The following is a 13,981-nucleotide window of genomic DNA, read 5'->3' on the forward strand; positions in this document are numbered from 1 at the left end:
AAACTGTTGAGGATTCTATTTTTTTTTTTTACTATCTGTGACAGATTTCCTGTTTGCTCTACTTTTTATGTTCCATCTAATTTTTTGGCACAAGCTGACAAGTGAGTCTGTCACTCGCATACGACATTTCCCATCTCAGCTTTTCAATTAGCAAGGAGAAGTTTGCAAACCAACACAAAGAGTATCTTATAGACAAAGGCTTGCAGCTCTAGGAGGCATATGCATTGACAGGCATGCATTGTCTATGTGAAACAAATGAACGAAAGGCGGCATCCTCAAGGCGTCAGAGCACCTCATGTGTATGCATTATCTATTCACACGAGCCATTATCTGTCATACATACACACATGGATCCTCTCCCTCATTATGTAGCATCAATGATCACTGAAGAAGATAAAAGTTCAGCACCGTCATTATTCTAAGCAGCAGCTGGAAATGCAAACTGAGTGGAATTAAGCTGAACAAGGGAATGTCATTTACTCCCGTGTTTTTGAAGCCCTAAGCGACTAATAGACTATTGGGGAGGAAGAGAGAGCAGTTATCATCTGAGAATCACTCCAAAGCCAAAGCGAGGCAGAGGTTATCCAACTAATTTGATTTTCTGAGTCGGTGAGGAGGAGGATGAGTGGGTGGCGAGCCTGGAGTGTCTCTGAGCCACCTGATGAGCGCTCCTGTTAGCATGGGGCTTGCCATGGTGTTGGCTACGTGGGCTCCGCATACTTAAAGTTATAGCTCTGCAAAACATTGAATTTAAGCAATTTTCCTCTTGTAGTCAAACAGCCAAGATATGTCTGGTGCTTGAAATTTGCTTCTTTTATTTTAAGGTTAAAGCAGATCAAAGGAAATGGAGGCTTAGAGTCATGTTAAAACGATAAATAACAACCACATCATGTTGCAGGCTGTAAAGGATCCATGTGAAAATGGTTACCATGGATGAGATGCATTATGAGTAAGAGGGAGATCAGGACTGTCTCAATAGTGGAAGCTAACTGGTGAAGTATGTTGTAAAACATTAGGGGCCAGTTTCCCAGACCCAGATTAAGCATAAGCCTTGACTAGAAAGAATTTCCTCCGGTAATTCTCCATTGACACTGAAGTGTAATCCAAGATTAAACTTAATCCTTGTCCGGGAAACTGGCACCTGATCTTTCTGTGAGTCGTGAATGTACACTTGTTTCAGCATCTATCAATCTATCTATCTGTCTATCTATATACAGCCATACACCAAAACAGCAAAATACATTTACTGTTAAACATTTTACGTTTTGTTTTGAAATATATGTTAAACATAGCAAATAAATAACAATTGTGCACTAAATTTAGAAGAAAAATTCAATTTCTAAGTTTCCTGTAGAGGATGTGTTCACTTATTTTCACTTAGAAATTCAACAAGACATGTCATTTTATTAGTGGCATTTAAATTTGCATGTGACTTTAAATATATATAAGGAGCTAATCACATTTAATCACATTATTTTGTGTAGTTAATCATAATGAATTGCATTTGTCTTATTTGAGCAACAATTTAAAAAATAAATGTGATCCTAAAAACAGATTTTTTCCATTTAAAGTCTGTGCATTTTTGTTTGTTTGTAGCTTTCCACCTTGCTGTTGCATTTGTTACTTTGCTACAAGCACTTTTAAGCACAGCCTGCTGAATAACTGGTATTGCTGACATAAATGGTGTGTTATGCTTCAATGTTCTTTGGTTCTAAACAAATTCAAAGCACTAGAAATAACTGGCTTCATCAAGACAGCCATCAATGGAGTTCGCCATTTGAAAGTTGTTTTTTAAACAAGAGGGCTGCAATTGCTGAGTCACTCATAGTAGCATGCAGCACACAAGCAGCTGAATTTCAGTATGGAACTATATAGATGGTTTGAAGGGTCAAACTAAGGAAATGAGTTCACAGCATTTAATAATGAGTCGCATTAATCATGTATCATGTTAATGTATATATGTATGTATATATACATATGTATTTATTCCTTTTCATATGCATCTTTTTCACATTTTTCTTTTTCATGTGCATACAAAACCCTCGATTTCTTTACAAAGCAACCCAGGGTACGAGGAAAGTGTTATTTAAAAGTAACGAACAAGAAAACAAACAAACAAATAAATAAAAAATGTGAGGTGTAGATTTGAGCAGGTCCTTTCGCCACGTTTCCAGTGAAACTGCCCGCACTACTCCAGCACTCCCGTAGTTACGCCACTGTTTAGTCACTTGCAAGGTGGAAACTGTTGCATCATCACTTGCTTGAATCAATGTTGACAGTTAAGTAAAATAAACTATATTTGCTTATGTATATTGCATAGCTAAAGGCAGTAGCAGCCACATGTCTGTACGTTCGTCCATTATAGATTTTACAGACGGCGGCATGTCAGTGTCAGAAACCACATATGCATATCCATTACTCAACAACTTGAAGTCTTAATTGGTGGGGTAAATCTTTCCATTACTTGTTAGTTACTTTAGACTCCAGTATAAACTAAGGAAGCAAAGTTCAGACACCAATCATGTCTTTCATTCACATACCCTTAACTACCGCTTCAAAACATGAGGAACCGTAACAGGTTTCGGAAATAAAACGATGCATTTGTAGGTTTTCATTCCATCACTGTCAAGCTCCTGCCTTTCTTCCTTTCTGAGAATGTTTGGCAATGCATGCATCAGTCTTTGTTGAGTCGACACCAGCTGTCTACGGCTAAGTACACATTTACAGACTCGCCTCCAGGCACCTTTTGCTGAATGCGTGGATCTGCTGAGCTATTGCATAAGCCACCTTTCTGACTGGCAGCCAGGCTACAGCTTAGCGTGGCATCGTAACGGAGAGGACGTAGAAGGAGGGGCTGTTGTCAGTGACGGGTAGCAGAGGCGGACACTTGTCTTCTGGGTGCTCTAACAGCACGCACACAAATGTTAATATTTTATAATGTTTGCAATATCTTGCCTTTGATAATGTGCAACCAATGAGCATGATCAAAAGCTGGGAGGTGGGAAGTGAAGTGGCTTGTGGTGCCATGCCAGTGTGTGAGAGGCGGATTACAAAAAGAAATAATGGACAGCTATAGAACTCTTTTATATTAAAGTAATCCTCTGGCTCAATGCTCTTTGTAATATATAAGAGACAAAGTATTAATGTTTTTTCAACAACATCAATTATAATTGCTGAAAATAGATGTAAAAAGCCAGCTTTTTAGAAATAAAGAAGTTCTTATATTTTTTTATCTATTATTGCTTAATATGAATGAGTCACAGATGACATAGCTCAGTTTTTACTGAGCAGATCTGGTAATGAAAGGCCATGGTTCACAGTGGTACTGAACTCTCTAACCCAGGGGTGACGAACCTTGGCCCTGGAGGGCGAGTGTCCAGCACAGTTTGGTGATTTTCCTGCTCTTAACACAACTTAATCTGGCAGTTAGTTGCTCAATTGAATCAGGTGTGTTTGAGTAGCAAACTCACCAAACTGTGCAGGACTTCGGCCCACCTGCCTGGCACCTGCTGCCACCTTTGTTCTAACCTAAATGCACAGAATCAGATGCCTCATATCTAGAATCTCGTAATGAGAATGTTTGGGGACAACCTTGAGAAATTGTGGGCTAAATGTGGGTAGGGAATTGGTCTATGTTGCACAAATAGAAAAATAGTTTTTGTTTCATAAAAATATTTGGCTCTCAAATGAAATCAATCAATCAGAGAAATGTTTTCTGGCACTTGTGGTTTTGCAATGGCCAAAGTCTGGTGACTCCGCTAACCCCCTGAAGCCATTCCCACCAGTGAAAAGGAGGAGTGACACCACAGCTTATGCAATATTACACCCGCTATTTGTGTAAATGAGATGTGTGAGTGGGAAGAACCTTTAAAGAATATCCACATAATGTAACATTTCTATACTAAATTAAATTTTCTAGAACCATGCATCCAAACTACTAACCATTTATTTTAAAAACTTTCATTTTAAAAAAGAGAATTCCACGGATGTTTCAGAATTTCTGCATAATTAAATGCTTAAGATGTAGAGTCATTCAGAGTGGGCTGATGTGAAATGCTCCATTTTAAAGAAGAGTCAGAATTATCACAGAAGTAGCAAGCAGATGTCCAAAGTGTTTAATGGCTCTAAAATAGGGATGTCCACAAAGGGCCAGTGTGGGTGCAGGTTTTCATTCCAAACAAGAAGAGCATGTCTGGTTCCACTCGTCAGTCAGTCTCAGTCTTTAAAACAACTGATCATGTCTGATCCTGCTTTGCTGCAACGAAAACCTGCAGCCACACTGGCCCTTTGCCAACAAGACTGGACACCTCTGTCTAAAATCTTCCTCACAGAAAGTTAATACATGTGACAATTTTGAATACACTGCCTGATGCCCAAGACATCCTTTTACAATAGTTTTTAGATAAGCTTTTGACTTAATACATATTTTTAAAACCCGTTCTTGGTGGAGAGGTACATGCACAGCACTCTATTGCAAAATAGTATCCAAATAAACATACTTTTTGAATTTAGACTATTTCACCATTACCATTTGTAGGCTCACTGGACATTTTGTATAGTAAATAAAATGGCTATATTTGCATTGCACACATTGTGACCCCTGGTTGCTCACCAGTCTCTTTCAAAGTACCATCTCACATTAAAACACTCTTAAAAAAAATGTTTACATCTCATTGTTGAATTATGCATACATTTTCTGAGGAATTCCCCTTTTTAGAGTGTGGTGCATCTGGGGCTCCGGCAAGTAAAAATCAACTTGGCAAAGCAAAACCTTTTCCAAAAGGGTGCTTACGTTTGGTTGAGTTCAAAGATGGCGCTGGGATCACCGCTCAGGACGTTGTACGTAATGGGATCTCTTTCACGGTCTGTTGCCTGCAAAAGACACACAAGTACTTTCATGTAACAGTAATTCAATTACTCCCTGAGCTGAGATTCAGCACGGCTCCGGCTCCTGTGGGAAATCCTGCATAGCCCGAAAAACCTCTGCAACATTCTTGCATAAGAGAAAACTATAATTGGTTCCCAAATGTAGCTCAAACTCAACATTACGGTATTAAGAATCTGGGCCTGCACTCACAAAGTAAGCTTCTATCAAATTTGGTTAGCAGACAGAGTTGGGCTTCCTCATTTTTAAAAAGTAAAAAGTTAGTCAGGATCAGCCCTCTAATTCATTTATAATTCTTTATAATATTACTATGAATCACTCGTTAACCCTTAAAAGTCCACAACATTTTGTCTGCTATCGATTCAAGTTACATCCAAAACTATTTAAATATACTTACACAACTGTATAATTAACTATATTTAGGTACAGCCCTTGCAAAAGACCACCCATTCATTTCAAAACATCAAAAACCTCCGTTTAGCACAAGTTATTCATTTGTTAGCATCATATATTTATATATTTAGCCTCAGCAAATTAAATAAATTTAACAGATAATTATGCAGAAGTCCCAACAACTAAATATATCATCACATTTTCAGCATTTAGTGTGTTCACCCTTTACCTATTCCCATTTTCTATGTATCGTTTAATATGTTTGTTTGACTTGCCCTTCCTTATGCAAGTGGGTTACCTTATATTCAATCTCCTCACAAATACCTCCTGAAAAAATGTATATCTTGTACCTGAAGGCTACTTTGAGTGGCATTTTGTATGGTCAAATTACATGTTTTGTTGATAAAAAATGGCATACTTCTGCAAATTGTAGTGCACAATTTCTATTTATTTACTAAAACATCAAATATAAAAGGTGCCATAACTTCTGAACAGGCTAGATTTTATGTTTTATTTTTTCCAATTCATTAAACACAAATAAACAGTAACTGTACACTAAAATGTGCAGAGGTGTGTTCTCTGTGGAGGATGTGTTAACTTATTTTCACTTAGAAAATCAACAAAAACGTAATTTGTCTGGGGGTGTTGAAACTTACAAATGCACACTTATTCCCAAAGATATAATACTGCCATTAAGAAAATAAAACATGTTACAAAAAAGTTGGGACGTGGCAACAAAAGGCTGGTAAAGTAGTGTAATGCCAAAAAAAAACACCTGGTGGTTGATTGGCAACAGGTCAGTAATATGATTGGTATAAAAGAGCATCTCAGAGAGGCTGAGTCTTTCAGAAGTAAAGATGAAGAGGGGTTCACCACTCTATGAAAGACTGCATGAGCAAATAGTTCAATAATTCAAGAATAACGTTTCTTAGTACAAAATAGCAAATAACTTTTTCATCATCTGCAGTACATAATAACATTAAAAGATTCAGAGAATCTGGAGAAATCTCTGTATGCAAGGGACAAGGCCAAAAACCAGCATTTGCTGGCCATGATCTTTGGGCCCTCAGGCGGCACTGCATTAAAAACAGACACAATTCTGTTTTGGCAATCACTGCATGGGCTCAGAAACACTTCTGAAAACCACTGTCTGTGAACACTGTTTGTTGCTGCATCCACAAATGCAAGTTAGAACTTTAAAATGCAAAGAAGAAATCATATAAAAACAAGATCCAGAAACGCCACCACCTTCTCTGCGCCCTGAGCTCATTTAAAATGGACTGAGGCAATGCAGAAAAGTGTCCTGTGGTCTGACAAATCAACATTTGAAATTCTTTTTGGAAATCATGGACACTGTGTCCTTCGGGCTAAAGACCACTCAGCTTGTTATCAGTACACATTTGCCAGCATCTGTGATGGTCTGGGGGTGCATTAGTGCACATGGCATGGGTGATGTGAACATCTGTGAAGACTCCATTAATGCTGAAAGATATATACATGTTTTGGCAACATATGCTGCCATCCAGATGACGTCTTTTTCAGGGAAGGTCTTGCTTATTTCAGGAAGACAATGTAAAACCACATTCTGCATGTATTACAGCAGCATGGCTCCGTATTAAAAGAGTCTGTATGTTAAACTGGCCTGCCTGCAGTCCAAAACTCTCACCACTAAAAACTTTTGTTAAATGAAAAATATGACAAATGAGCCCCAGAAATGTTGAGCAGCTGAAATCCTATAATCCTGTAATTGGTCTCCTTAGTTCCCAAACACTTACAGAGTGTAGTTAAAAGAAGAGGTGATGAAACACAGTGGTAAACATGCCCCTGTCCCAACTTTTTTGGAACATGTTGTTGCCATTAAATTCAAAATGGGCATATATTTTTCCTAAAACAAAAAAAATTCTCAATTTCATTTACATTTGATATGTTGTCTTTGTACTATTTTCCTTTAGAAACATGGTTTGCATTCTATTTTTATTTACATTCTGCACAGCACCCCAACTTTTTTTGGAAATGGGGTTGTACATTTACTTCTGAAGTAAACTGTACATTTGATCAAACCTTTAGGATTGTAAACCATGTGGCTATTCACAGGAGAAGAATACTGTACATGCATCGTTGCTATCCTTGCAGATGTATGCTTGGTAAGAAGGATTCTGCAGTGTGGGGTAGGAAGCCACGGGGGAGAGTGATCATTCAGAAAGAACTGTGGGAGGCTTTCTGGAAGATGAATGCTCATGGCATTACACTCCACAGCTGCAGCATTTGACCAAAGACTGCTGATAATCGGGTACTCCCAAGACACATGTAAACCCGAACCAACTGTTCCAGTATAGCGTACGGTGTGTGGTAAGGATATGCAGGCAGTTTAATTTGGAACCTCTTCAAAGGAATAGACAGACTTTATGAATAAACTTGCAGTCTATAAGCTGGTACATTAGGTTTGTGGATATAAAAAAGCTAACAATGCCCTCACAAAATCTCAGAAAGCAGCCATAAATGCTTGACAAAGTACAAGTTGCTTTTTGTCTCATCTGTCCACAAAATGTTCTTTCAGAACTGTACAGGCTACATGTTTTCTGGCAAACTCTGATCTGGTCTTCCTGTTTTTTGGGGCTTACCAATGGTTTATATCTTGTGGTAAACCCTCTGCATTTACTCTGTTGATGTCTTGATTGTTGACTTTCGCACATATTCTTGACCTGGCTGACAGTTATGAAGGGGTTTTTCTTCATTAGGGAAAGAAGTCTTGTGTCATGAACCACAATTGTTTTCTGTCGGTACATACTTTCTGACTTGGGCATATCTAATATTTTTTTATCTCTCTGATAGGTTTATCTTAATTTTTCAGTCTAATGATGGCTTACTTCACTGGCAGTGACAGCTCTTTATACATATTCATATTGAGAGTTAACAGCAACAAGTGCAAATGTAACACTTGAAAACAAGTCTAGAACTTTTACTTGATTACTTATAAGTGAAATATTGAGGTAATAACGCACGCCTGGCCATGGAACAGCTGAGCAGGCAATGCTTCTAAGCCAATTCCCTTCAAGCCCCTAAAAATCTGCACTTTGATGTTATACTCATTATATAATTTCAGCTCCAAAATACTGCAGTAGACAGCTAAAATTACAATAATGATGTGAAGAGATATAAAATTGTGTTCTGATCAACACTATGTGACCTTCTCATTGACATTAACACACTGTAAACAACAATCTACTGCTACTACTGTTTCAAAACACAGAAACAGTAACAGACATAAAGAGCTATAACTTGCTAAGCTTCCTATATTGACCATAATTTGCTTTGAATTCATGCTGTAGGTCTCTGCACTCTGTAACCACTTCATTTTGCTTATGATGTATTTTAAATAAGGCCTAATGTTTAAGCTATTTAAGCTTTTAGTCTACATGATGTTACAGTTTTTACTTTCACTTTGCAAAGCAGCCAAGCAGCTCTAATTTTAAGAGCTATCTCTGTATATTTTGAATTTGAAGACCCAACGGTGTGGTTTTAGGGCTGGCCTAAATATTTAATACTTAAGTATTTGTTCTGTTCATTTAATATCCAGAAGTGTCTTCTTAATAACAACAACTGTAAACAAAAAAAGTTATTAGCACAAGCCTTTAGACTTCAGTGATTGATCAATTCATACTGCCTCAGATTCAGCTACATCAAGTAAATGCTTCAGGTGGTTTACAGCAGGTTTTATAGCATGTTTAAAACTTGACAGCACAAACAGCAGACTTTTATTTTGAGAAAATCACAAACATAAGTTTTTACCACTGCATTTAAGAGGGTCTCACTGACACTCAGCTAATATGGTGCAAGAGCTGCTCTGCAACTACCACACCAACAAAATGATTTAAGCAAGTTATTATTTTAAATGTAATTTAGAATGCTGTAGAAAGTGGAAATGTGTGACTTGAGAGGAAATCTACAGAGTTTACTTGCATGCAGGTGAAAAATTACGACTGGTTGGAAGGGCTTGTGTTTTGAAGGATGTAAGATGCGTGTCTAGTGCATCCAGTGTGAACTGAAATATTGATTAAAATGAAAGCATACTTGTTACATTAAACAGGCAAATGAAAATGCTTGAAATGTTATGTTTTTTAAGGGTGATTATGAGAACTCATACTCATTAAGAACGATTTTGCAAATATAAAAGTTTTTGAATCCTATGAAATGCTGTTTGGAGCAACCCTAAATGTCTGGAAAATAAATAAAAGAGAAAAAGTATTGAATAAAACAAAGACTGTATGTTTATTTATGATGGCTAAAGGATCTTTATGGCTATAACACCCCAAAAACTGGCCTAGGGACACTCTTGGTACATGAACAACAAGGCATATTTCACTAACAAGTAATGAAAAGCTTTATGCAGCCAGTCAGCATTGTGTAAGCAGCAAGGCCATTTCCTAATGTTTGAGTTTGAAGTAAAATGTAAACACTGTTACAGTTTCAAAACGTGCCTTTCACTCCCCAGTCCATATAGTCCAAATATGGAAACTATGCAGCAAAAACAGTCTATTTTGAATTCACTGTTTCTATGATGTCATAAGAACCAATTCATTTACACATATCCACCTATTCAGCCTAGGTATCATACATGAGTCCTGTCACAGTAACAAAAACAAGCTATTTAATTCTAAAAGATAAAGAGAGGCTGGAAAATGATAACGTAAAAATGATTTATGATTGTATTTGATGCACAAAACCACCCAAATGTTATAAATAATATAAAGCAAAATGTAAGATATGGGCCCTTTATGTGATATCAGATAGGCTTATGAGGTTTCTGACACTGTACTGTTATCTATACCAAATGCACAAAAGTATGTCATGTACCTCAAAACAGTGGTTGCAGCTGCTCTGAAGCATAAATTATATTGGTACTTTTGTCCACTTTTATAACAGCATTTCTTACAGTGACAGAAACCACCTATATATTCACAAATACTTAACTGATGTGGTTTAAGGCAAGCGTGTGGTAATTTAGTCACGCAGTTCGCACAATGCTCATTTGTCTGCATAAGCTTCCATCACTTGCTCCAAATCTTATCAGTCTTGGTTGATCGACTGCATTAGAAAGAAAAAACTGCACAACCGTGATTTTTCACCAAACAACTATAATAAATTCTGTGTGCTGGATCTCAACAATGTATCTGACCTGCAGGTTAAGGAGTGTGGCTCCAGTCCTCATGGCCTCACTGATCTCCAGGCTGTAGAGAAGCTGGGGGAAGCGCGGTGGGCTCTGGTTGTTGGGAGGGAGAACCTCAATGTAGACAGTGGTGATGGAGCTCCTGGAACAGCACCAACACATTAGATTACAACAGGTGCACCATCGCTTCGCATGCTCACCTGGGGAACTGTAATATGTCATTCGCTTTACAGAGCATGATACATAAAAAAAAATGCTAATTATGTGGAATTTCTATTAGCTAACATCTGCCACACCAATCAAACGCGACATGTATTAATGCCTCTGATTCTTTAAGGCCTCTAATAACGTATGATTCATATTGTAGAACCTGACTCAAAGACAGCAAGACACTCATTCAACTAGTAGGTAAACTTTCTTCAAGTTGGATACCAACATTAGTAAACAAAGAATCTGTTCTTTGTTTACAAGTTGACATCCACAAACCAAACAAACCCTGTACACAAATCATTGCGAAATATAAACATGCTTAAGTACACAAATAGTATATTTAAAGTATATAAAGAATACTACACATTTTTAATTTAACGTATTTATGGAAATACATGTAAAATATACTATTTATGTACTTCATCATACTTCTTTTTCGCAAGGATTTGTTTGCACTCTGTGCTTCTTTGGATGCGCAAAAGATGTATTTCAACATAATGTAAATATAATTTAAGTACATCTTAGTTATGTTTTAGTTATTCCTAATATATGTAAGTGTTTACTTAATTATGTTTTATTAATTATTAGTAATTAGTAAATTATTAATTACTGTATTTAAGTGTATTTAGCGATATTGAAATCTAAATGAAAAAGCATTTAAGTAGTGGTATAACTCAATAAGCAGCATGGAAGTGTATAAGTATATACAATAGTATATTTATAGCAATATAATGTATAGTGTGATAATAGTTACATACATACTTAAATCCACTAAGTGCAAGTTAAAAAGCACTCAAATGTACAACTAAATGCATTTCATAACTATTTAATTATAGCTTAATCATACATTGTTCCAACATAATACATTTAGTACGTAAAGTTTGCTTAAACTGTAAACATTAATGCGGCTGCAATGCATGTTCATAACGCATATGAAGTCTGTATTTAACGTTTCATTTAATAAGGCTCAAGCTGATCAGGCAAACTGCTCATAGGACCACCTATTAACTGTGCTACACTTAAGACAACAGAAGTTAAAAGCCTGTTTTGAAAAAGTTAAGATATCAAAGACACCCAAAAGAAAGAGAAAGTTCAGAGATAGCAATGGTAATAAATAAAGTTCTTTCTTATCATTCTACAGGAGAAGACAGTACTGTGCTATAGTCAAATACATTTTCAGTCAAAATGTCAAATAAGTAGAAGCTCATTTTTCAGCACAAGGAAAAAAAAACAAAGCCTGAGCAACTAAATATAATATCAGATTTTCAGTGTTTTTCAGTGTGTCCACCCTTTGCATTTATTACAGCTTTTGTTCATTTCTACAGTCTTGCTCTAAATTTGTCAAAAAAATGTGCAGGACTACTTTTCTACATCCCCAAAGTTCAGTCTTAGAAATTGGTTGCAATTTAGGCTTTTCATGTGCAAGTAATCATAAACACACTCAATGATATTGAGGTATGGGCCATTGTTCTGAGAACACCTGTAGCTTTTTGGTTTGATTTGAAGTTTTCTGCTCTGTTTTCGATTTCCTTTTCTTATTCCTACATTTGGCTTATGACACATGGTTTTATGTAGTATCGGATGTTATTATCTGCGCATTTTTATGAGTTGAGTAAGTGTAAATAAGCACGTTGAATATTGATAAACCCTAATAACGCTTCATAAGTCTCTAATAACATAACTGTCACTATTCATTATGAAGCTTTTTAAATGGATAATGACATCACTGAGTGCTTCACGTACAGTGATTGATATTTTATGCTATTCTTTGTTTTAAAAGAATAATCTTAAAAAACAAATTTGGTATTAATAAATAAAATACTACTATACTGTACTATAAATGTATTTTTGCATTTCCTAACTAATTATAAAAGCACAATTATGAGTATTGCAATTTCTCTAATTCCTGAAAGATTACAGTAAACATGATTGTTTTGTCCAGTAAGAACAATTGTTTGTTTGTCTACAATGTCCAAATATGAGCCAAACTGTCTTCTTGACAGCTACACACCCATTCAGACCCATCGTGTTGTCTTCTCACAGTGGAAAGATGGACAGAAACACCTGTGGATTTTTTCAGATCTAAAGCAAGAGCAGAGCTTGATTTTCTCTGTATCCCATTTTCTTGATACCTTTTAATATGTTTTTGAGCTCCAGTTTCGGAAACTCATTTGTTTTTTACTTTTTTTGACTCTCCCCTTCCTTAAACAAGTGGATTATCTTACATCTAATCTCTCCTTAGAGATATCTTCTGACAAATGAATAATCTATCCCTAATAACTTGAAATTAAACAAGTGAAGGGTGGTCCCTGACTTTTGCACAAGACTGTATGAGGGAGGGGAAGGCACAAGCCACATAAACTTCTCATTTAGGTTTGTATGCCAGAAAGAATGTGTCCTACTACTCCTGAAACCTGGTGCAAAGGAAGCAGTACATCTGGCCCCCAGTGTATAGTCTGTAACCTGCAGTACCAACAGTATGACTCTTTTAGACTAGAGCATGTTCCAACACAGTGTCTTACAAAGCAAATTAAGATCAACTTGCACATACAGTAAAACTTGTAATACACTGACAAAAAAAAATTGACCATGCTTACTCCATCCAGTTAAGCGCCATCTGGCCAACCCAAATAATTACACACCTGCTGCCCTTCTCCTTCATCTAAAACTCCGCACTTTCTCCACTGTCTCTAACTGAGAGGATCTACAATATTCCATTTAATCCTCTGTGATTCCCATCCATTGGAAATGCGATCACAGCCAGAGTCAATTATGAAGGAGCTTGCAACTTATAAACAGTTCGAATCTGAACTCTGACATACTGCGGCGGCAGAAAACACTGCATTTCCTGAGCGATGCTCGCTCGAGTTCGGTTTCAGCGTCGGTGCTCTATTGATCCCGCAGCCTGACAGAACACCAGAGGGCAGCGGGCAGGCCAAAGTGGACTGGACAGAAGAGGAGGTAGCCGCAATTAGATGGAGAATCCTCTCATTTCCGGCCCTTCTGAGCGCCAGATGGACAAGTGCAAGGGACAATATCAGCACGCCATCCAGAGCAAAATCTGTCACCCTGCAGTGCTGTATTGATCTAAAGAAGGGGGGGTGGGGTGGGGAGATGGCAAGCATTCCCTATACAGTGTATGTCTGGCCTGAACAGGATCCTCTGCTCTCTCTCTCTTCTAGGGATGAGCATTTTACCCATTTTTGCTATTTGTAACTCTAAGAAGTCATGAGTGATTATGGCACTCCTAAATAGTTATAAATGTGCTTATAACTGTAACTTGGTAACAATGCTTTGAAGAATACTTATAAATTCCAATAATGTCT

General features: G+C 37.1%; 1 protein-coding gene across 1 annotated transcript in view; it reads right to left on the bottom strand.

Annotated features, from left to right (window-relative positions):
* The window catches only part of pcdh15b (protocadherin-related 15b), a 302,478-nt gene that overhangs the window by 145,171 nt on the left and 143,326 nt on the right, over nucleotides 1-13,981 (bottom strand). Inside the window, exons 16-17 of the mRNA XM_036572205.1 lie at nucleotides 10,455-10,587; nucleotides 4,793-4,872 (exon numbers count right to left, since the gene is read on the bottom strand). Of these exons, the coding sequence (XP_036428098.1) occupies nucleotides 4,793-4,872; nucleotides 10,455-10,587 (213 nt within the window). The remainder of the gene's footprint in view (nucleotides 1-4,792; nucleotides 4,873-10,454; nucleotides 10,588-13,981) is intronic.

This window comes from Colossoma macropomum, unplaced genomic scaffold, assembly GCF_904425465.1.
Source record: "Colossoma macropomum unplaced genomic scaffold, Colossoma_macropomum, whole genome shotgun sequence".
In the NCBI taxonomy this organism is placed as follows: domain Eukaryota; kingdom Metazoa; phylum Chordata; class Actinopteri; order Characiformes; family Serrasalmidae; genus Colossoma; species Colossoma macropomum.